The following is a 20,988-nucleotide window of genomic DNA, read 5'->3' as shown; positions in this document are numbered from 1 at the left end:
TGACTAAGATCAAAGTTCAATTCCTCCCAACATAAAAAAGAAGTCTGGAATAAAACTAAACTCTGATTAACCAGGTATCTAGTTACCATTTCATCAAGAAAATAAAAATGGACTGTATAAGAACTTTTTAAAGACTTCTTTGCTTTTGTAACTAAAATTGAACTGTAATGTCTATGGAAGCCCTTGGATTTGATTTTTTTGTTTGTTTGTTTGTTGGCGGTACGCGGGCCCCTCACTGTTGCGGCCTCTCCCGTTGCGGAGCACAGGCTCCGGACGCGCGGGCTCAGCGGCCATGGCTCACGGGCCCAGCCGCTTCGCGGCATGTGGGATCTTCCCGGACCGGGGCACGAACCCATATCCCCTGCCTCCGCAGGCGGACTCTGAACCACTGCGCCACCAGGGAAGCCCTGGATTTGATTTTGATGTTGATCTCCTGGTGTATTTAGCAGTATAAATTTAAAAGGAAAAAAGCCCTATTTAACCACATTCCTTGCCCAGTTATTCTCCTATGCATCCTAAGATGAACTAAAGACTCTACATCTTTTGCATAAAAATAATTTTATATTAAGTCAAATATCTACAATATAAAACCTTCAAAATAAGGGTTATGGCTATAAGTATCACACAAAAATGGAGAAATGCCCTATATAATTCAAAAAAGAATGGAATAGTGCTACAAGATCTCAGATGTAAGCATGAGAGTAGATCAATTCATTATCCCCAATTAATAATATTTAATTCCTAATACAGATGAAAAAATTAATCATCCGCATCTAGCAATAAAATCAATACCATCGTATCACAAACACATTAAAAAATTTACAGCAATAAAATAATGGTGAAATGATTTCCAGCTGGATTTCTTTTCTCCTTGTGTTCTGTGTAAGAGGAAAGCCTCTTAAACTTATGTAACTTGGCAATTATCACAGATTTAAGATGTTCCCCTGTGTCTTAACCAAACAGGCAGGGAAAATTTAAGTCATTCTGTGGGACAAAAAAATCAATAATGAAAGACCACTTCTACTTTTTTAAATAAATAAAAATATAATTAAAATCAAATATCCAATTTTCCAGTTCTCAAATTGAGACACATTTTCTTCAATAAATACACACGCACGCAAGCATTCACACACAAGATGTGATTTAAATCATTTGACTTCTTCTTCAACCAATAATTCCTTCAACTTGTTCTATCTCAAATGAATACAAAACCAAAACTCTTTTTAAAAAGCAGTTCCTCCTATCTAGGTTTCAGACAACAAATTTCTGACGGGTGTTCTCCTATAGCTTATACAATACATTAGCCAGAAAAATACAAAAGTTGTTTCGCATCAAGCAGATTAATAACTATGGTAAAGTCTAAAGGTGAGTGATAAGTAATGGTTTTATAGTAAGCAGAGGGTTAGCAAATCATGTAGGAAAACTGAAGACGCTAACCTCCTGCCTACGAGAAGTGTTCTTACAGTGTGAACTTTCTGCAGGTACAGGCATTAGACTGGCCAAAAGAGACAAGGATGATTTTGTTTCACTTCCAGTACATGCGAATGTTTTATTAGTAAACCTGACTGGTAAAGTTAAAGCAGAATTTGCTACTGGCCTACAAACAAATTCCATAAACAAAACTCCACTTTAAAGACCAAACAGTGCTGAGTCTTTTGGAAGCTGTTGTTTTGTCAAGGAGCTCTCTGTAGGATAGGGCCCACTTTTGAGTTACAACAGCTAGAGCATCCTCCATGGTATTCACAAACGTTCAGCATGGACCTGTCTGGACACAGCACTCATGTTCACGGCCAGTTTAATTCAGACTAAAGAAACATGGGCAACTGCTGCTCAGAGTGAAAGGAGGAATCTTTTGGATACCCTTTTAGATCATGCCTAAAATTCACCACACAGTGAAGGAAATCATCTTGAGCCTCTAGAAGACACCCAGATAACAAATTTGAGAAGTTAATGGTAGACTGGGTGTGCTAGAAGATTCTTCTGAAGAAAAAGAAGAGTAACAAAGTTAATTACTGCCTTCCTCTCCCAAGCTAACACTGAACCTCTGCCCTAAGATAAGAAAAATAACAGGTATTCAGTTGTTCCAGAAACAAGTGCAGAGTTTTTCCTGATTGTAAGAAGTGATTTTGATTTGTAAGACTGCATTTCACTGAAAAACAGAATAATTCAACCCTTAATTCAACTCTCGGCTAAGTTTTCTGGTTAGTAAATAAGAAAAATTTTGTTTTTTTCTGCTGCCTGTTAGATTTTGCCATGTTTAAAAGTACTGAATTCTCCTTACAGGGTATCCATTTGTAGCAGTTATCAATCACCGAAGATTAGTGAGCCTTACCTCAAAAAATGCCTTGAATTTAAAACTCTCCAAAGTAAAAGGGATCCAATGTATAAGGTAATTTCTAAGAGATACTTAATGTTTTTATCATATATTCCTACAGTCATTCACACACATATGGGACATAGTAACCAAATGTCACCCTGAAGACATAACTCAGCAAAGTGGAAGAGTTAGAAAATAAGTGAGCTCTGTGGGGTTGATTTTGATTGAAGAGAATTTGATGGGATGAAACTGAATAACTGAGCCAACTGATCCTTTTCTTCTCCTCTGTGAATTGGAGTTGGCCTACTAGCTCTCCCATTTACCAACAAAGAACCACCAATCAAGAACTGCTAAAAAAATAAATAAAAATGGTTTGTTATGGAAGCCCATATGTACAACAGCAAAGCAGAAAAGCACCCAACCTTGTTTTCTATTCAAGTATCTGATCTCTGGGCCAGAACCATGCTTCCTGAAAATGAAGGGTGCTAAATAAAATACATGCAGCCCAGGGGATGCCACCATGAAATCCAAACAGAAACGTTAGAGAAAAAGGGTAGCTTTAAGAGAAAAAACTTGGACCATCTTTAGATGCTAACCCAATAGTCCAGTTTTTATGATATGTAACTTTTTCAGAAAAATCATCCCATAAAAGGGCCCAGAAGAACAGGGAAAAGGAGATAAGAAGCAATGGAGCCTGGTGAGGGCTGCAGGAGAGGGAGAAGACAAAGTAGAATCTCAAAGGAGGTGGGAGGGCTGAAGCTCTGGTTAAACATGAAAAGAATAAACTCAATAGAGAATCCCATTAGATTTATGAAATGCACCAATACCTTTTAAAAAATATGACAAAAAAGAGATATTACCACTCTTCTCTAGGGAATTAGGGATAAGAGAAATGAGGGCTCAACTCCCTGCCTCTTCCATCATGGGAGGTGGCACCCTGTAACAGGCAGTCTGCAACATGGATCCACAAAAATTTCTTGGAACCAGAGCTAATCCACTGATTGATAGTGCAGAAAGTAAATATACAGGGCAATTGAAACCAGATTCCACAGTACTTGATTCAACTGTTTACTAAGCAGAAAGGTCAGTATAGTTGGTCCTTTGCCTACCACTGGCAAATGGTTTTTGTATACTTTATTACAAATAAAACAATTTTGCTTGACAATACCATCTGTCAGCTTTACCACATATGACTAAACAATCCTAAAGTAATAATATATTAGGAATTGAGCTTTTCTTAAAAACAAATGAACTATACTATTAGTAAATCCTGTATCTAAATTTATACAGCATCTTTAAGCAATGTGGAAATGAAATTATGATTTATTAATTTACATACAAATTACTTTATACATTAATGAATAAATTTTCAACTTGTTAAAAAACAAAGTCTGAAGCTGTCATTATTGGGATTCGTGGGATGTGGTTTGCTCTTCTATCACTTGCTTCACAATTTCTGCCAGTTTTAGTCGATCTACTTTATCTGTGAATCCACGACCTGAAACCCAAAAAAGAAAAAGGTCAGTCTCCAAACTGTTCGGGAGGTGATAAGATTCTTGACAGGGACCCAATAAGGTACATCTCACCAGTGTCAAATTCACCCTCACCGTGGAGGAACCATCACCAACACTGATCAAAAGCAGTTCAACTCCCCCATTTTTCAAGTAGAACTGAGCAGCTTATTAACCTGGCCATAAAAATCCAATGTTCAGTACAACAGCACAGCGAGAAACCACAAAGAGGGAGAAGTTCTTTGTGATATGTATGTCTACAACAGAACTCATATCCAGACTATATAAAGAACTCCTACACATCTATAAGAGAGAGACAACTCAATAGAAAAATGGGCAAATGAATAGGCACTTAACAAAATCTAAATGGCCAATAAACATTAAAACGTGCTTAAGCTCATAGTCATCAGGGAAGGGCAAAGTAAAATGACACACAATACCAGTAGTACTTATTAATCAGAATGACTAAAATGAAAAAGACAATAGCAAGTGTTGGTGTGGACATAGAATAACTAGAACCCTCAAACACTGCTAGTGGAAGTGTAAATTGGTACAACCACTTTGGCAAACTGGTGGCAGTACCTACTGAAGTCAAACAGATGAATATCCCCATGAACCAGCAACTCCAATCCTAGATACATAAGAGAAATGAGTTCATTAAAATATTCATAAAAGATGTACACAAGAGTGTTTGTAGCAGTGCTTTCCTTAATTACCAAAACCTGGAAACAATCCATGTGTCCATTCAACAGTAGAATGGATAAATATAAATACAAAAAATATATATGTGTATATATATGGAGAAAAATATATATGGAGAGAATATATATATATTTACATACATTTGTATGAGAATGAGTTGCTGCTACACACAATATGGTTAAATCTCACAAATACAGTCTTGACTAAAAGAAGCCAGACACAAAAGAACATAGACTTCTCTGACTCCATTTATATAAAATATAAAACCAGGCAAAACTAATATATACTGCTAGAAACTGGGATCATAATTACCCTTGTGAGGAGGGAGGTAGCAGTTAAAAGAGGGCACGTGCTTCACTACATGTTCTAGGTGCTTGTTACACAGGGTGTTCACTTTGTGAAAATTCATCAGATGTGCATACCTCAAATGTGATCACTTTTCTGTATTGATATTTCAAAATCTTAAAAAAAATAAAAATAAAAATCCTAGGGAAGCTAATCTCCTCCAAGTATGGGAATGGCCAGGCTAGCACTTTGGATTTCTCATGTCCAAGAATCAAGCTAGGCAATGAGTTTGCTCCCTTCCCTGAGCATCCTAGACCTTAAGTCTAGTTTAGTCTGCTAAAGTAGCAAGACAATACAAAAGCAGCTCAAAAAACACACCTGTACCTTGTTTGCCTGTGGGGAAAAAAATTCAAAGAGCGGCAGATTTGGCACTCTCTACTCTTCAGTGAAACAGGTCTTCTCTAAGCTAAGCAGATCAGCAGGGCGGACTCTGTGGTACTTTGCCCTCTTTCTCCCCTTGAGAGTATACTGCTCCTTAATGACCCAGTGAACAGCTCAGGTATCTGGAAGGAGTTCTGAGATCTGTTTTTTTGCCCAAGTGGTATGTGACAGGGGCTCTGCAGCAATGAATCTGCAACACATAATTCATTTGAACTCTGGAAAACAAGCGAAAGGGCCAGATGTCCAGATACGCCTGGGCAGTTACTGTAGGGCTAACCCCCTGTCCCACAGTATTCCACTCACTCGCCAGCCCTACTTTACCTGAAAACAGTCCCAGCTCAGCCCCCAGAGATCCTACATATTCTAAACACAATTACTTCTCTGCATTCCTGGGGAAAGGCATAATTAAGGCTCCTACCATTCCAGCTGAAGCTTTGCAGAGTATCTCTTAGGAGTTTGCATTCCCGGTTATACTTCCAAGCTTCCTGAACTACTTCATTCAGCTTTTCGTCTTCATTCTCTCCTATTGATAAAGATGGAGAAGAAGTTGCATTTTCCTGAGGCATCATGGGATTTTAGTGTCAGAGATGGAAGGACATGATGTCCAACTTATTGAGAAGTGATGATTAAAGGTGCAAGCTTTACCAGACTATCATTACTTCTAGTCCCTACATTACATGTAGACCAGGGGTCCCAACCACCGGGCCGCACAGCAGGAGGTGAGCGGTGGGCAAGTGAGGGAAGCTTCATCTGTATTTACAGCCACTCCCCATCGCTCACATTACCACCTGAGCTCTGCCTCCTGTCAGCATTATGGTGAGTTGTATAATTATTTCATTATATATTACAATGTAATAATAATAAAAATAAAGCGCACAATAAACGTAATGCACTTGAATCATCCTGAAACCATCCCCCCCACCCCCACCCCCGGTCCATGGAAAAATTGTCTTCCACGAAACCAGTCCCTGGTGCCAAAAAGGTTGAGGACCACTGATGTAGACTGCTTCTGGTTTCTCAACTCTTCCTGCTCTGACCACCTCACACAAATTCCCTGATGCCCCCAGAGTCTTAGCACTGGGGGATGGGAAATAGGCATCCCATAAGATGTCAGACTATTGCTGAGCAAAAGCACCTGGTTAACTTAAGAGACCATGAGAGGGAGGGAGAATAAGGCTGAGTGGGCTACCTTCTTTCTCCTAAGCTCATTTCTTACTTTGGAAGGCTACCCGAGGCACACTAGTGAGTTCCCTTAAAACTCAAGGAATCTAGGAAGACTGGTCAACTCAACAGTTTCCTGGCCTACTACTTGAAGCATCTCATTCATCTGCTGAGAAAAGCCCATCATACCCCATTAGGCGGAAAGAGAACACACTGAAAGAGAGCTCTCACTTGAAAGGACTTCTGTTTAAGTCCCACCCTGCCCATGATACAAGTAGCAGCCAGGGCCACTTCTGAACTTGGGAGATCGTCTCTTTATATTCACAAGTTAATGACAGCCTTGTACTCTAAGGGCTCTGGATATGGTGTTTCCCAACCTTCCTGACCTTCCCAACCTAATCCTGACCCTGTTCACATTTTCCATTTTCCATCCTCTATCCTGTAATCTCATTAACAAACTAGGAAAATAAAGAATTACGTGCTGTGTCTGACACTGGCAATTAAACTGAAACTAGAAATTTTACAGGATACCAAAGGTGGGCCAGAGCCTCACATTCCTGAGTTCCCACCGTCCATTCTTTTCAGTGGGCACAAATTATATAATGTACTTATTTTCTTATAACACAAAGATGAAACAGACAACTTCAAATGAAACCACTCCTTTAGTCATGTGCACGTGCACACACACAGACACGCACAGAGCATTCATAAGTGGTGTGACCTTTACCAGCCTGGGGGAGAATACACTGAGCAATCACATCGCGGAGCTTTTCCAAGGCAACATTTGAATCCTCGGCTCCATTCTCACGGTCGTGGATATAAACACCATCCTTTGGCTTGGTGCTTTAGAAGTTTGGGAGAGAGGTAATAACAAGGTGAGACCCCCAAACCCAACTCTTAACAGATGTTAACGCTAAACATAAGTAATAGATTTTTCAGATAAATAATTAACTATAGAGTATCTCCAACTTCTGATGCTATTTAAAGAACATATCCTTTCCACTCTCTTAAGAGACAAAAAGGGGCAGACCCCTGGCTGACCTTTCAGAACCCTGTACTCAACCACACCAGCCATGAGGGAGAATTGAAGAAATAAGCTCAGTTACCCGAGTAATTTCCTCTTCCTTAGAATGGGGTTGTTCACAGAGTGCAGGGGTTTGAGGCTGACTTTCAAGTCCTGGATTCGCATGTTGGCCAACTGTTCCGCATGGGCCTGTTGGATTCCTGCAACCACCGCCTGAATGCAAACACTGTCATCAGTTTTTCACATTCATTTCTGGGCACCTAAAAAGCCAGTCTAAGACAGTGGGAAGGAGAATCTCAAAGAACTAAGAAGGCAATTTCATTCTATGCTGGCAGTATACAAATTCTGATAAGGCAGGGGACTCTTCTCCATGGATCAGCAGGGCCCAGGGAATACCAGGCCAACAGCTAGCCCTTCTTTCCTGTGGGCGGACAGAAATGCGAGTAAGAAATACTAACAAGGCTCATGCTTATAGTCATTGGCAAGGGCAAGTGTAAAGAGAGTCATACATGTACAGCAGGGGAAAAGCTAGCAGGCTGCTGCCTGAGAAGCCTCCCTGACTGGCATTTACTCACTGCCCCCATGGTGTAGACAGTCACCTTAGCCCTGATGGCTCAGAACCCCAAGCATTTCACCTGGTGAGCACAGTAGACCCTCACAAACTGATCTATAAGCCAGTCAATTAATTTACAATGAGAAATAACTGTCATAAGGTCTAGCACTCTTCAAGTCTGTCTTTATGACCAGTGTGTTCTCTCACTATGGACAGACCAATAAGGGAAGGCAAATAATCAGAAAAAGCTTTGTAAGAATGAGACGATCCCACTTTTGCATTAAAAAAAAAAAAAGACAAACTCTGTGAGTGTGTGTGTGTCTCCCCAGAAAAAGATCAGGAAGAATACATCAAGCCATAGGTCACCTCACCTCTGAGGGGTGAGACTGGGGCAGGGTAATGAAAGGGAACTTTTGCTTTTTATTTCATATACCTCTGTGTTGTTTGAATTTCAACAACAAAATTTGACAATTTACAAAATAGTTCCTTGGTAAGCATGCAATTAGATCAGGAAGAGTTTGAACTCATTTAAGAGAACTATGCTAACTGGCCTGGCTACACGCCCCCAGACCCTTGAATCTATTTCCTTCTTATCCGTGATAGCCCAATCAAAAAGATGGGAACACCTCAAGGTTGTGAGCTCAGGCTCCATCTCTTCGGCACAGCTTAGATGGACACTATTCAGCTTCTGCACATGTGGACATTTTTTCTACACTTCCAAAGTTGACCAGCCTGCATCTTGACCACATCATTTCTTTAAAAATGGGAATACACTGTCACATTGCAGTTCCATCTTATAGGCCCAGGAGCTACTCTTCCTCATTAAGAAGATTTTGCATAGCCATACTTGGCTTCATTATACACTAATCTTAAAGTAACTCCAGAAGGCAATCTTATTTCTTTATTTCAAGATCTTGAGGAAAGTCACACTGTAACACTCAATTGCTGACAAGCAGAGGGTATAAGTAATCCTTTTGTATTTTGGACTGACCAAACAAACCATTTCTTGACTACTGGGCACATTTAAACCAGGAAGACAACTGCACACAAATCAGAGATAGCAGAAAACTCTGTTCCTTCTAGCTCTCCTTTCTCTCTCATACTCCAACTAAAATAAAGGAGGTCTTAGCATTCTTTTTTCCCATTCGCTTACATTTCAACTCCGTCCCTTCTAAGTCAGTAACACTCAAGTCTGTGTCACTGCCTTTCCCTCTCAGCCACACTCTGATTCCACACCACACATCTATCTACCACATTAAACAATATCTAAAACCTAAGACACTTCCCTTCACCCAAAACCAGCCTCATTCCTGATTTCCCTCTGTCAATGGTGTCACCAGATATGCCACCCACTGTCCCCTTATATCTAGTCAGTCACCAAAAATTGTAGAAATTTGTCTTCAAAAATATTGAACCTATTCATTCACCTCTACTTCTCTGCTCCTAGAGCAGCTTCTCAGCTTCTAGATTATTGTAGAAGTATTAGGTTGGCAAGTCTGCAGGTCTGACTAACCATCCCTAAATACCTTCCCTGTGGCAAATCTCTTCTCAAAAATCTACAATAGCCTCTCAATTATGTCCTACTAAGACTTAAACCCCTCTGTCTACTTTCAAAGCCAGGCCTGCCACACCCATTTTACCAGCTTCCCATCAATGAAGTCAGGCTTCATTACATGTAAAGGGGTTAAACATGTAAAGGGGTTAAAAAATGCCACACAATAGTTAATAATTGTGATGGTTTTTGCCTTCTCTTTGGGAACCCTTCCCTAATTACAGCCCTTCAAAGATGTTCTCTTTTTCTGAATTTCCATAGCATTCACAGAAAATTTAGCATGCAAAAGCTCTGATGTCTGAAAATGTTCCCTCTTTGTTTTGTGTTTATTGGTCTTTCCAACCAGTCTTGTTTAAACTCCTTGGGCAAAAGAATGCTGTCTGATACTGCTCTGTGCCCCCAACCCCATAGCACAAATATGGAGGATAGTCCTTTGAGTGTTGCCTTAGTGTATTTACCAGGCCTTGATCTGGTCTTTTATGGAAATAATCTCTTTCTTTCCAATCCTGATCTTTGGAAGACCAGAGATGTTTCTCTGGAAAAAGACTGTGTGCTCTGCATTGTTTTGCCTTTAACCCCTCATTGAGTCAAGCCTCAGCATTCCTTCCCAACACAGCCTTTTGGGCCAATAAATAAGCATCATTCAAACCTTATCCATCATCAGTTGAGCAGAGGGTAGCACATTATCCAGGGCCTCAGTTGAGTTGAGCCAGGGGTGATCCAACACTCCCTCGATGGTAAGTCTTTCCTCTGGTTTGACCTTCAAGAGCCTGTGGAGAAAATGCCAACAGGGCTGCCATGCAGTTGCTTCCAGAGGCCGGGAAGTTCCTGGGTCTGGCTCTAACCAGCTCCAGCTTCTGACTTTCCACCAACTCTTACAAGCCTAGGCTTTCTATCTGCAGGACAGAGGTGAGGCTCTCGTCCCTAACCATTAGTTGTGAGGGCACTCTGTCCTTAGGCAGTTCTTTCTATACTAAATAAATTGAGATAAGAATGGTAGGAAAAGGCTTAGTCCAGTGATACCTCAGACTGAGTTCTAGGTTCAGTAAAGTAATCTTACATATGGCTTACAGTTCCTGAGACACTGAATCCCCAGACTAATGTTTCTAGGACAGTGGGCTGTAATTTCCCAAACGGGACTCAAAGTGCTCTTTTGGCTAACAGTGACTGTAAAATTAGTCGAGGGGTCATACAGTTCTGAAAATCCAGGTTGCTACTTGTGATAAAACTCTTACATGTCACCATCTGGCAGGACATGAACCCTTTATTCCAAAGACATTCAAAAGCTAAAAATCTAATCTCTGAGAAGGGGATGGCATTTCCTTCTAAGCCTAATGTATTGTTCTGTACCATCGGCTTTTTGACCATAGTTCTTTACATCTTGTACATTTATCCTGATGCAATTCCTAGCTCACCCCAGCATATTCCCTGGGCCTCTTACAGCACCTTCTTCCAAATACATAGCCTCCCATTCCAAACACCAGAGTCAGGACAACATGCCTACTTGCTCTTTCATGTTCTCTGTAACTTTCTGGATCATTGTGAACAAACAGCTTCAGATTCTAAAGAAAGGATTATTTAGAAAAGAATCTCAATGCTGAAAGAAGATAATCAGTGTTGTTCTAGGGACAGGAAATACATTCTACAGAACTGCAAAGGACCAATTAGAGGATACTGATATTTTGGTTAAGTAACTGAGAATACAGCAGGGAAAGAGCATAGGAAGACAAACGATGATTTAAACATTGCCTCCACCCTCCTAAAAAACTTTCACTTGTATATTTTAGAAACTAGTCCCTTTTTGAATACATAAATACCTAACCAACAGAACAAGCTCAATTCTAAAAGAGAGTAATCTCCATAGAGAAACAGCTGTACCATTAGGAGACAGTTCCCAGGTACTGCCCCTTTAATGCTTATCTTTATCCCATTACAGATGAAGAAACTGAAACCAAAAGAGGAGAAATTACTCAGTGAAGAACAAGCAGTAGGAATACCAGAACAGCGTCCAAGTCCCAGTCAGCTAAGCCCCTGACACAGGTGGGTAGAAAAAGTGAAGACACCTCATATTTAGGTCTGATTCTTTCTTAGTGCTCTAGCTAATTTCTCCAAAGGACTCTGAATGTCAAGTCTCCATCATCCATTCACTAGCCCTAATTCTTCTAAATCTTTCCATCTTAATAGACACCAGAGCAACCAACTAGCAGTAGGAAGGGCAGGAGGTGGGGTCTAGGCCCTGCACAACCAATCACACGCTCCCACAGCAGCTAAGGAATGAAAAGCCAAAAGCATCATGGTCATTTTAGCACTCCAGTTCAGTTCCTGGAATCATGTCTGTCCCAAATGACCGGCCTCCGTGCAGGAAGGGTACACCAGGGGGGTTATCATTTAAGGTCCTAAATTAATGCTCACAGATACAATGGCCGCCAAGGGACCTGGATTCGACCCTAAGGACAAATTCTAGGAGTGCAGCAGGAGGGAGCAAAGCTCCAGTTTCACCAAGGTGGGGACACTGAGAATTCTCATCTCAGGCTCCAGGGAAAATTTTCTGTGTGCTAAAATGAGAAGGAGCATGCCTGGGAAACAAATGACTTTCCTTTACCCAACATTCCTTTGTGTTCCACCACTTTTAAGGCCTCCCTGGCCTCCCCCCGCAGTGGCCTGGGGACTCACTTCCTCACAACATCTTTGGCCATCTCTGAGATCTGGCTCCACTCTTCCTCTGGGAACTCAAAACTGCCTGTCATGATCTTTCTCCGCATATCCTTTGGGATAGTCCGGCTGTGGTGTCTGGAGTAAAAAGGAGGGTATCCGCACAACATCACGTAGATAATCACCCCTAGGGACCACAAGTCACAGCTCTGAAAGCAAAAAGAACATGGTCACTCACAGCAGAGGCACAGCTCTAAAATAAAGTCCCTAGGACTGACCCAGAAACAGCCCCTGATATACACAGGCTGATATCTCCAAGAATCACTTCACAGAGACTGTAAAAGCTTCAGGAAGTCTTAAGAGAATTAACCATTCTCTCCTTATTTGTTACGTGCTATCAACACTACACATATGCACACCATTTATACAAGGCCAGTCTGGGGTAAAATAGTGACTTTTATTCTCATTGCTTAGGCCCAAGCTGCTATCTGATTATTGGGTACAGATGTAGGATACTTTGTCCCCAGCCAGAAAAGTGATAGATATAAGCCAGCTGGTTGTGAAACATTTACTCTGTCCGCCTGGGCAGGGCTGAGGGTGCAGGGACAAAGCAGCTAGGACACAGGTGGGCTGACTCTATAAAACAGCACAAGTCATTTTATAAAGGCCCAAAGCAGTCTGACAAAGATTAGGGATAGGCACTGCAGGGAAAAACAGGAGGCTAAAAGCAATCCTTTGGCCATGAAGGACTCACTGTGCCCATTTGCAAGACCATTCTTGGGGAAGATATTCTGAACGAAACAAAACTGCCACCAACTACCATGTCTGTAGATATTAAGGTGATTTCATGGCCTGTAGTCACAGCATGCTTATTAATAAAGGACTCCTATATTAATTAAATGTAGCTCTACCTGCCTCGGAAACCGGGTCCTCAGAGGCTTCAACCCAAGCCCCTCCTGAATTGCAGGACAAAAGCAGTGTCCACCTGAGAAAGGCAGCCCAGGGAACCTGCCACTGTGGCCACATGCTCCTCACACCACAGCTGTGCGCTGCTCTGAGTGAAGCCTGGAAAATGAGGTGTCTCAGGTACTCTCAGCCACGTCTTGGCATCATACTAGTAGACATTTATAGATGACATGACCCATGCTGTAGAACATACTTATAAAATTATAGAGGTGAAGAGAAATCTTAAAAAATAGTTCACATGAGGAAACTGATACTACAGAGATCTTGTCATCTCTAAGGTCATTTGTCAAGAGTGAAACTAAGTGCACCAACCAACATCATACAGCTGAATGGTGGTAGAGTCACAGCAAGTCACCTGGCCTACTGCCTCATTTTCTTTTTAATTAAGGTTGATGTATTTATTTAACTTTTGAAAATTTAACTACATCTTTTTACATTATTTTTATTTAAAAAATTATTTGCAAATGTAGCAGTCAGTGTTCACTTAGTTGCCAATATAAAGATTATAACTAGACCAACATATATATACATTCAAAAGTAATATGAACTTATTTCAATATATTACTCATCTGTGGAGTGTAAATTTTATGAATGCCATGCTAATTCACAAACACCACTAGATTCACATAATGGAACAGGAAGAGGAGAAAAAAATAGTACTGGGAAATAATATATCACACAAGGATCCATTGTATTCATGATGAGAAGACCGTATCAAGTAAATTAATATCTCTGTTAGCTAAGTGCTTCTACCACTCAATTCCTGCCTGCAGGAAGCAGTTTCTGACTGACTATAATCAGCACAGCCCTCACTTCCAACCTTCACTATATAAGGGCACAGCTGCCTACAGTTTTGCAAGTAGATCAGGATGGTGTGGAGCAGTTCTTACTTGGGGATGATTAACACGTGTTAATCGTGAAAGTAGTTGTTTAGAGTTCTGCTCATGCTGTGCCAGTGCCAATGCAAGTGGAGGGTCCTGAGTGCCACAGAAGCCTGTGTGTTCTTCGATATGTATGCCTGCACGTGTACACGCACATGCATTAGGAATATGTGGGGCCCTCTAAAGATGTGGGACCAGGAGGAGCTGGCCTGCCTTTCTGCCATCCTCAGCTCCCTCTCTACCATCTATATCACCTGGAGTCCCCAAGCAGGATCATTTTTTTCTGATCTACTCAGTGACTCCAGGACCTCTAGGACCTGTTTCAAGAGGCCTTAAACCTCTCATACTTTAGGACAGAGAAGCTTGATGTGTAGGCTACTGATTAAGAACTATGAAGTACCAGGTAACACTTGGGAGCACTTGCTATGTGTAATAGACACTGTTCTAAGTCGGGCATTTTATGGGGTTAGAATGAATGGCACCATAAATGGACAAATAATATTCTCTGAAATGGCCTCCACCTCAAAAAAGCAAGACAAACATATCTTTTAAATGTGATCAGTGGACTGTACAGCTAGCCAAATAAATAACCTCCAGGTGACTATAGCCTTTGGTTCCTGCTGCAAAACCTAAACTGGTATGAATCTTATTTCATCAAATACTTGAATTCCACTCTTCTGCATATGTGGCTGCTTTCAGCCTCTTGGGCAGCAATATTAAGGGATAAGAATGGAATTTGCCACCTTCCCAGAGGGCCACAAACACCTCATAGGAGCTACACCCAAGGGGTAAAGATTAGTATCTCCTCTCCTACCTTGTTATAAGTGTAGGGTGTTGGCGAGGTAGGTATGATGCCAGATTTCTCCTTCTGATGCCTTCTCTGTGCCTCCAGTACCTGTCAGAGTTATACCAAAGGGGACAGTTTACTGAAAGTCACACCAGCGACCTGCAGCTTGAGACAGACTGCTGGAAGGCTGAAGAGGGTAGTCCCTGGCAGTCAACAATCAACAGCTGAAACAAACTCTACATAAATACTTTCAAAAACCTTTTTCTCTCTTGCAATCAGCAATTTATCAGTGTTTGCCTCGGTCAAGGACATGAAGATTAAGTCCCTGAAGGAGATTTCTCTCTTCTTCCTCTCGATCTGAGGTTACTTTTTCCTAGGGGAGTCCCTTATGCCTTTGAAAGCAGTGAAAGCAGAATGGTGCTGGCCAGCAGTTCAGGTTCGAGGTATTTGTTGCCATGAGGGACTGTAATAGTCACATGGGTCTGGGTGTTAAGTGCTCCAAGGAGGTAACCACTGCCATCCACAGGTCCATCCTCCTGGCCAACCTCTCTGCTGTCATGGGTAATGGGACTCCTGGGAACACAAGATTGGCAAACCCCATACAGTTCCTTGAAGGTGACAGGATACTACAGCTCTCTGCTGGTATGCTTCATCCTTGCACCCAGCTCCACTGCTATTGTCTTGGCTTTCGTGGCCACAAAGCTGCTGCTGACAGCAGGTACTGAAAACTGTTACACCTTGGTTAGCAGCTGCACTGCCTCCTTGGGCAACTTTACCAAGGCCACCTTCGATGCCACCTCTAAGACCTACAGCTATCTTACGCCTGACCTCTCAAAGGGGACTGTGCTCACCAAGCCTCCCTATCAGCAATTCATTGACCATCTTGTGTTGCACAAGGCTCGTGTTTTCACACAAGAATAATAAGGTGAATTAATTAAACCTGAAAAAGAAAATACCACTTATGAGAGCATAAAAAAATTAAGAATAAATCTAAAAAGAGATGTGAAAGACCTGTACACTGAAAACTATACAAATATTGTTGAGCAAAACCAAAGACAAAAATAAATGGAATAAATAAGTAAATAAATAAATAAATGGAATAATACAGCTGGCTTATGGGTCAGAGGGCTCAATATTGTTATGAAGTCACTGCTCCCATACTGAACTATATGTTTAAAACAACCCGTCAGGGCTTCCCTGGTGGCGCAGTGGTTGAGAATCCGCCTGCCAATGCAGGGGACACGGGTTCGTGCCCCGGTCCGCGAGGATCCCACGTGCCGCGGAGCGGCTGGGCCCGTGAGCCATGGCCGCTGAACCTGTGCTTCCGGAGCCTGCGCTCCGCAACGGGAGAGGCCACAACAGTGTGAGGCCTGCATACCGAAAAAAAAATAAAAACCCGTCAAAATCCCAGCATGCTTTTTTGTAGGAAAAGGGGCTCTATGTTTCTCAAAAGGAAAGACAAGCTGTCCCAGGCAAGTAAGTATTTGAGAGAGGCAGAAGGCTGTACTTGGCAGAGGCTACGGTAAGAGGTTCCTCAAAGCAGCCTTCTCAAAGAGCAGAGAAGCAGAGGCCGTCTCCAGCGGCATCTCCACGAGAGTCTATTCACAAAAGGAACACCTTGAAGCTGGCTGCGAATGCAGAGCTGAGGAGGAAAGTACCCGCATGCTACGAATGTGATATCCGGATGGTGTAAGTAAACAGCCAATTCTAAAGTTCATATGGAAATGCAAAGAAATTTGAATAGCCAAAACAACTATGAAAAAGAAGAACAAACTTGGAGGGCTAAAACTACCTTATCTCAAAAATTATTAAAAAGTGTCAATAATCAAAACAGTATGGTATTAGTGTAAAGACAGACAAAGAGATCAATGGAACAGAGTGGAAAATCCAAAAATAAACCCACACATATACATTCAACTGATTTTTGACAAAGGCTCAGAGCAATGCAGTAGAGAAAAGATAGCTTTTCAACAAATGGTACTGGAACAACTAGATATCCAAATGCTAAAAAATGAACTTGGATCCATACCTCACACATTATACAAAAATTAACTCAAAATGGATCCACAGACCTAAATGTAAAGCCTAAAATTATAAAACTTGTAGCAGAAAATCGTTGTGATCTTGAGTTAGATTTCTTTGATAAAAAACCAAAAGCAGAATCTGTAAAATTTTTTTTTAATTGAAAAATTGGTCTTCACACCAAAATTAAAATCTTTTGCTCTTCAGAAGATGTTGTTACCACCTCACACCAGCCAGAATGGCCATCATCAAAAAGTCTACAAATAGGGACTTCCCTGGTGGCACTGTGGTTAAGTTTCCACACTCCCAATGCAGGGGGCCCGGGTTCGATCTCTGCTCAGGGAACTAGATCCCATTTGCATGCCGCAACTAAGAGTTCGTATGCCACAACTAAGGAGCCCACCTGCTGCAACTAAAAAGCCCAAGTGCTGCAACTAAGGAGCCTGCAAGCTGCAACTAAGACCCAACACAACCAAATAAATAAATATTTCTTAAAAATCTACAAATAATAAATGCTGGAGAGGGTGCGGAGCAAGGGAAACCCTCCTACACTGTTGGTGGGAATGTAAACTGGTGCAGCCACTATGGAAAATAGTATGTAGGCTCCTTAAAAAACTAAAAATAGAGTTACCATATGATCCAGTGATCCCACTCCTGGACGTATATCCGGAAAAGATGAAAACACTAATTTGAAAAGATATATGCCACCCAGTGTTCACAGTAGCACTATTTACAATAGGCAAGACGTGGAAACAACTTAAATGTCCATTGATAGAGGAATGGATAAAGATGATGTGATACACACACACACACACACACACACACACACACACACACACACACACAGAATATTACTCAGCCATAAAGAAGAATGAAATAATGCCATTTGCAGCAACACGGATGGACCTAGATATTATCATAGTAAGTGAAGTAAGTCAGACAAAGACAAATATCATGTGATATCACTTACATGTGGAATCTAAAAAAGTGATACAAATGAACTCATTCACAAAACAGAAATAGACTCACAGACTTAGAAAACAAACTTATGGTTATCAAAGGGGAAAGTGGGGGAGGGATAAATTGGGAATTTGGGATTAACAGATACCCACTACTATATATAAAATAGATTAACAACAAGGACCTATTGTATAGCACAGGGAACTATATTCAATGTCTTGAAATAACCTATAATGGAAAAGAATCTGAAAAAGTATATATATGTGTGTGTGTGTGTGCGTGTGTGTAACTGAATCACTTTGCTGTACACCTGAAACACCATAAATCAACTATGCTTCAATTTTTTAAAAAAGAAAAAAAAAGACACTGTTAAGAGGATGAAAAGATAAGCCACAGACTGGAAGAAAATCTTTCCAAAGCATATATCTGATAAACGACTTATATCCAAAATATGTTTAAAAACTCTAAAATTCAGCAATAAGAAAATAAACAATCCAATTTAAAATATGGGGAAAAGATCTGATCCAATACTTCACCAAAGAAAATATACAGACAGCAAAGAAGCACCATGGATGCTCAATATCATTAGTTATTAGGGAAATGCAAATTGAAACCACAATGAAATACTGCTACATAGTCACTAAAATGGCTAAAATTAAAAAGACTGTCCAGGGGACTTCCCTGGTGGCACAGTGGTTAAGCCTCCATGCTCCCAATGCAGGGGGCCTGGGTTTGATCCCTGGTTAGGGAACTAGATCCCACATGAATGCCACAACTAAGGAGCCCATGTGCTGCAACTAAAGAGCCAGCAAGCCGCAACTAAGGATCCCTCGAGCCACAACTAAGGAGCTGGCGAGCCTCAACTAACGAGCCCGTGAGCCACAACTAAGAAGCCTACTGCCACAACTAAGTCTCAGCGCAACCAAATAAATAAATATTTTAAAAAATTAAAATACATAAATAAATAAAAAGACTGTCCACACCAAATGCTAGTAAGAATGTGGAGGACCTGAAACTTTCATACACTGCTGCTAGGAATGTAAAATTGAACACCACTTTGGAAAACAATTTGGCAGTTTCTAAATAAGTTAAATACATCTACCACATGATCTAGCCATTCCACTCTAGGTATTTACCAAAGAGAAAAGGAAATAAATGTCCATCCAAAAACTTGTGCAAAAATGTTTATAACAGGTTTATTTTTAACAGCCAAAAATTGAAAACAACCCAGATGTCCATCAATAGATGAGTGGATAAACAAACCATGGTATATCCACATAGTGGAATACTTCCCAGCAGTAAAAATGAAAGAACTATTGATACATGCAATAACATGGATAAATCTTTTTTTTTTTTTTTTTTTGTGGTACGCAGACCTCTCACTGTGTGGCCTCTCCCGTTGCAGAGCACAGGCTCCGGACGCGCAGGCTCAGCGGCCATGGTTCGTGGGCCCAGCCGCTCCGCGGCATGTGGAATCCTCCCAGACTGGGGCACGAACCCATGTCCCCTGCATCGGCAGGCGGACTCTCAACCACTGCGCCACCAGGGAAGCCCATGGATAAATCTTAAACATAATTTTGCTGAGTGAAAGAAAACCGCCTCAAAAGAAAATACCATACGATATGCTACTTTATATATAAATCTACAGAAAATGCAAACTAATCTATAATGACAGAAAGCAGATCAACTGCTGCCTGGCAATGAAGGGAAAAATAGAGAGGCAGGGAAGGGTTATCAAGGGGCACAATAAAATTTTGGGGTGGTGACAAATATGTTCACTACCTGACTGTGGTGATGGGTTTTTTATTTATTTATTATTATTTTTTAACATCTTTATTTGAGTATAACTGTTTTACAATAGTGTGTTAGTTTCTCCTTTACAACAAAGTGAATCAGTTATACATATACATATGTTCCCATATCTCTTCCCTCTTGCGTTACCCTCCTGCCCACCCTCCCTATCCCACCCCTCTAGGTGGTCACAAAGCACAGAGGTGAACTCCCTGTGCTATGCGGCAGCTTCCCACTAGCTATCTAATTTACATTTGGTAGTGTGTATATGTCCCTGCCACTCTCTCACATCGTCACCGCTTACCCTTCCCCCTCCCCATATCCCCAAGTCCATGCTCTAGTAGGTCTGTGTTTTATTCCTGTCCTACCACTAATCTCTTCATGATTTTTTTTTTCTTAGATTCCATATATATGTGTTAGCATATGGTATTTGTTTTTCTCCTTCTGACTTACTTCACTCTGTATGACAGACTCCAGGTCTATCCACCTCATTACAAATAACTCAGTTTCATTTCTTTTTATGGCTGAGTAATATTCCATTGTATATATGTGCCACATCTTCTTTATCCATTCATCTGTTGATGGACATTTAGGTTGCTTCCATGTCCTGGCTATCGTAAATAGAGCTGCAATAAACATTTTGGTACATGACTCTTTTTGAATTATGGTTTTCTCAGGGTATATGCCTAGTAGTGGGATTGTGGGGTCATATGGTAGTTCTATTTGTAGTTTTTTAAGGAACCTCCATACTGTTCTCCATAGTGGCTGTATCAATTTACATTCCCACCAGCAGTGCAAGAGTGTTCCCTTTTCTCCACACCCTCTCCAGCATTTATTGTTTCTAGAGTTTTTGATGATGGCCAATCTGACCGGTGTGAGATGATATCTCATTGTAGTTTTGATTTGCATTTCTCTAATGATTAATGATGTTGATCATTCTTTCATGTGTTTGTTGGCAATCTGTATATCTTCTTTGGAGAAATGTCTATCTAGTTCTTCTGCCCATTTTTGGATTGGGTTGTTTGTTTTTTTGTTATTGAGCTGCCTGAGTTGCTTATAAATTTTGGATATTAATCCTTTGTCAGTTGCTTCATTTGCAAATATTTTCTCCCATTCTGAGGGTTGTCTTTTGGTCTTGTTTATGGTATCCTTTTCTGTGCAAAAGCTTTTAAGTTTCATTAGGTCCCCTTTGTTTATTTTTGTTTTTATTTCCATTTCTCTAGGAGGTGGGTCAAAAAGGATCTTGCTGTGATTTATGTCATAGAGTGTTCTGCCTATGTTTTCCTCTAAGAGTCTGATAGTGTCTGGCCTTACATTTAGGTCTTTAACCCATTTTGAGTTTATTTTTGTGTGTGGTGTTAGGGATTGTTCTAATTTCATACT

The 20,988-nt window shown here is 40.9% G+C and overlaps 2 protein-coding genes and 1 pseudogene across 5 annotated transcripts in view; 2 read left to right on the top strand and 1 right to left on the bottom strand.

The window, feature by feature from the left end:
* TMEM116 (transmembrane protein 116) overlaps nt 1–15,877 on the top strand; it is a 143,933-nt gene extending 128,056 nt beyond the window's left edge. Inside the window, exon 11 of one of the 2 annotated variants that reach the window (XM_067015013.1) lies at nt 11,483–15,877. In XM_067015013.1, coding sequence (XP_066871114.1) covers nt 11,483–11,581 — 99 coding nt within the window. In that variant the 3' untranslated portion in view covers nt 11,582–15,877. The remainder of the gene's footprint in view (nt 1–11,482) is intronic. The other variant, XM_067015010.1, reaches the window with a different exon arrangement.
* Nucleotides 3,370–20,988, bottom strand: part of MAPKAPK5 (MAPK activated protein kinase 5) — a 46,452-nt gene continuing 28,833 nt past the window's right edge. The window contains exons 8-14 of one of the 3 annotated variants that reach the window (XR_010836859.1): nt 14,860–14,940; nt 12,220–12,407; nt 10,196–10,316; nt 7,524–7,654; nt 7,116–7,260; nt 5,675–5,779; nt 3,370–3,815 (exon numbers count right to left, since the gene is read on the bottom strand). Coding sequence is in view for 2 of the 3 variants with exons in the window: in XM_067015007.1 (XP_066871108.1) it covers nt 3,721–3,815; nt 5,675–5,779; nt 7,139–7,260; nt 7,524–7,654; nt 10,196–10,316; nt 12,220–12,407; nt 14,860–14,940 (843 nt within the window). In the remaining variant the exon portion in view is untranslated. The remainder of the gene's footprint in view (nt 3,816–5,674; nt 5,780–7,115; nt 7,261–7,523; nt 7,655–10,195; nt 10,317–12,219; nt 12,408–14,859; nt 14,941–20,988) is intronic. The other 2 variants (XM_067015007.1, XM_067015008.1) reach the window with 2 other exon arrangements.
* LOC131742576 (small ribosomal subunit protein uS5 pseudogene) lies at nt 15,221–15,753 on the top strand (annotated as a pseudogene).

This window comes from Kogia breviceps, chromosome 15 (assembly GCF_026419965.1).
Source record: "Kogia breviceps isolate mKogBre1 chromosome 15, mKogBre1 haplotype 1, whole genome shotgun sequence".
Classification (NCBI taxonomy): domain Eukaryota; kingdom Metazoa; phylum Chordata; class Mammalia; order Artiodactyla; family Physeteridae; genus Kogia; species Kogia breviceps.
Note: the sequence above shows the minus strand (reverse complement) of the source record. Positions and strands in the feature narration are given on the sequence as shown.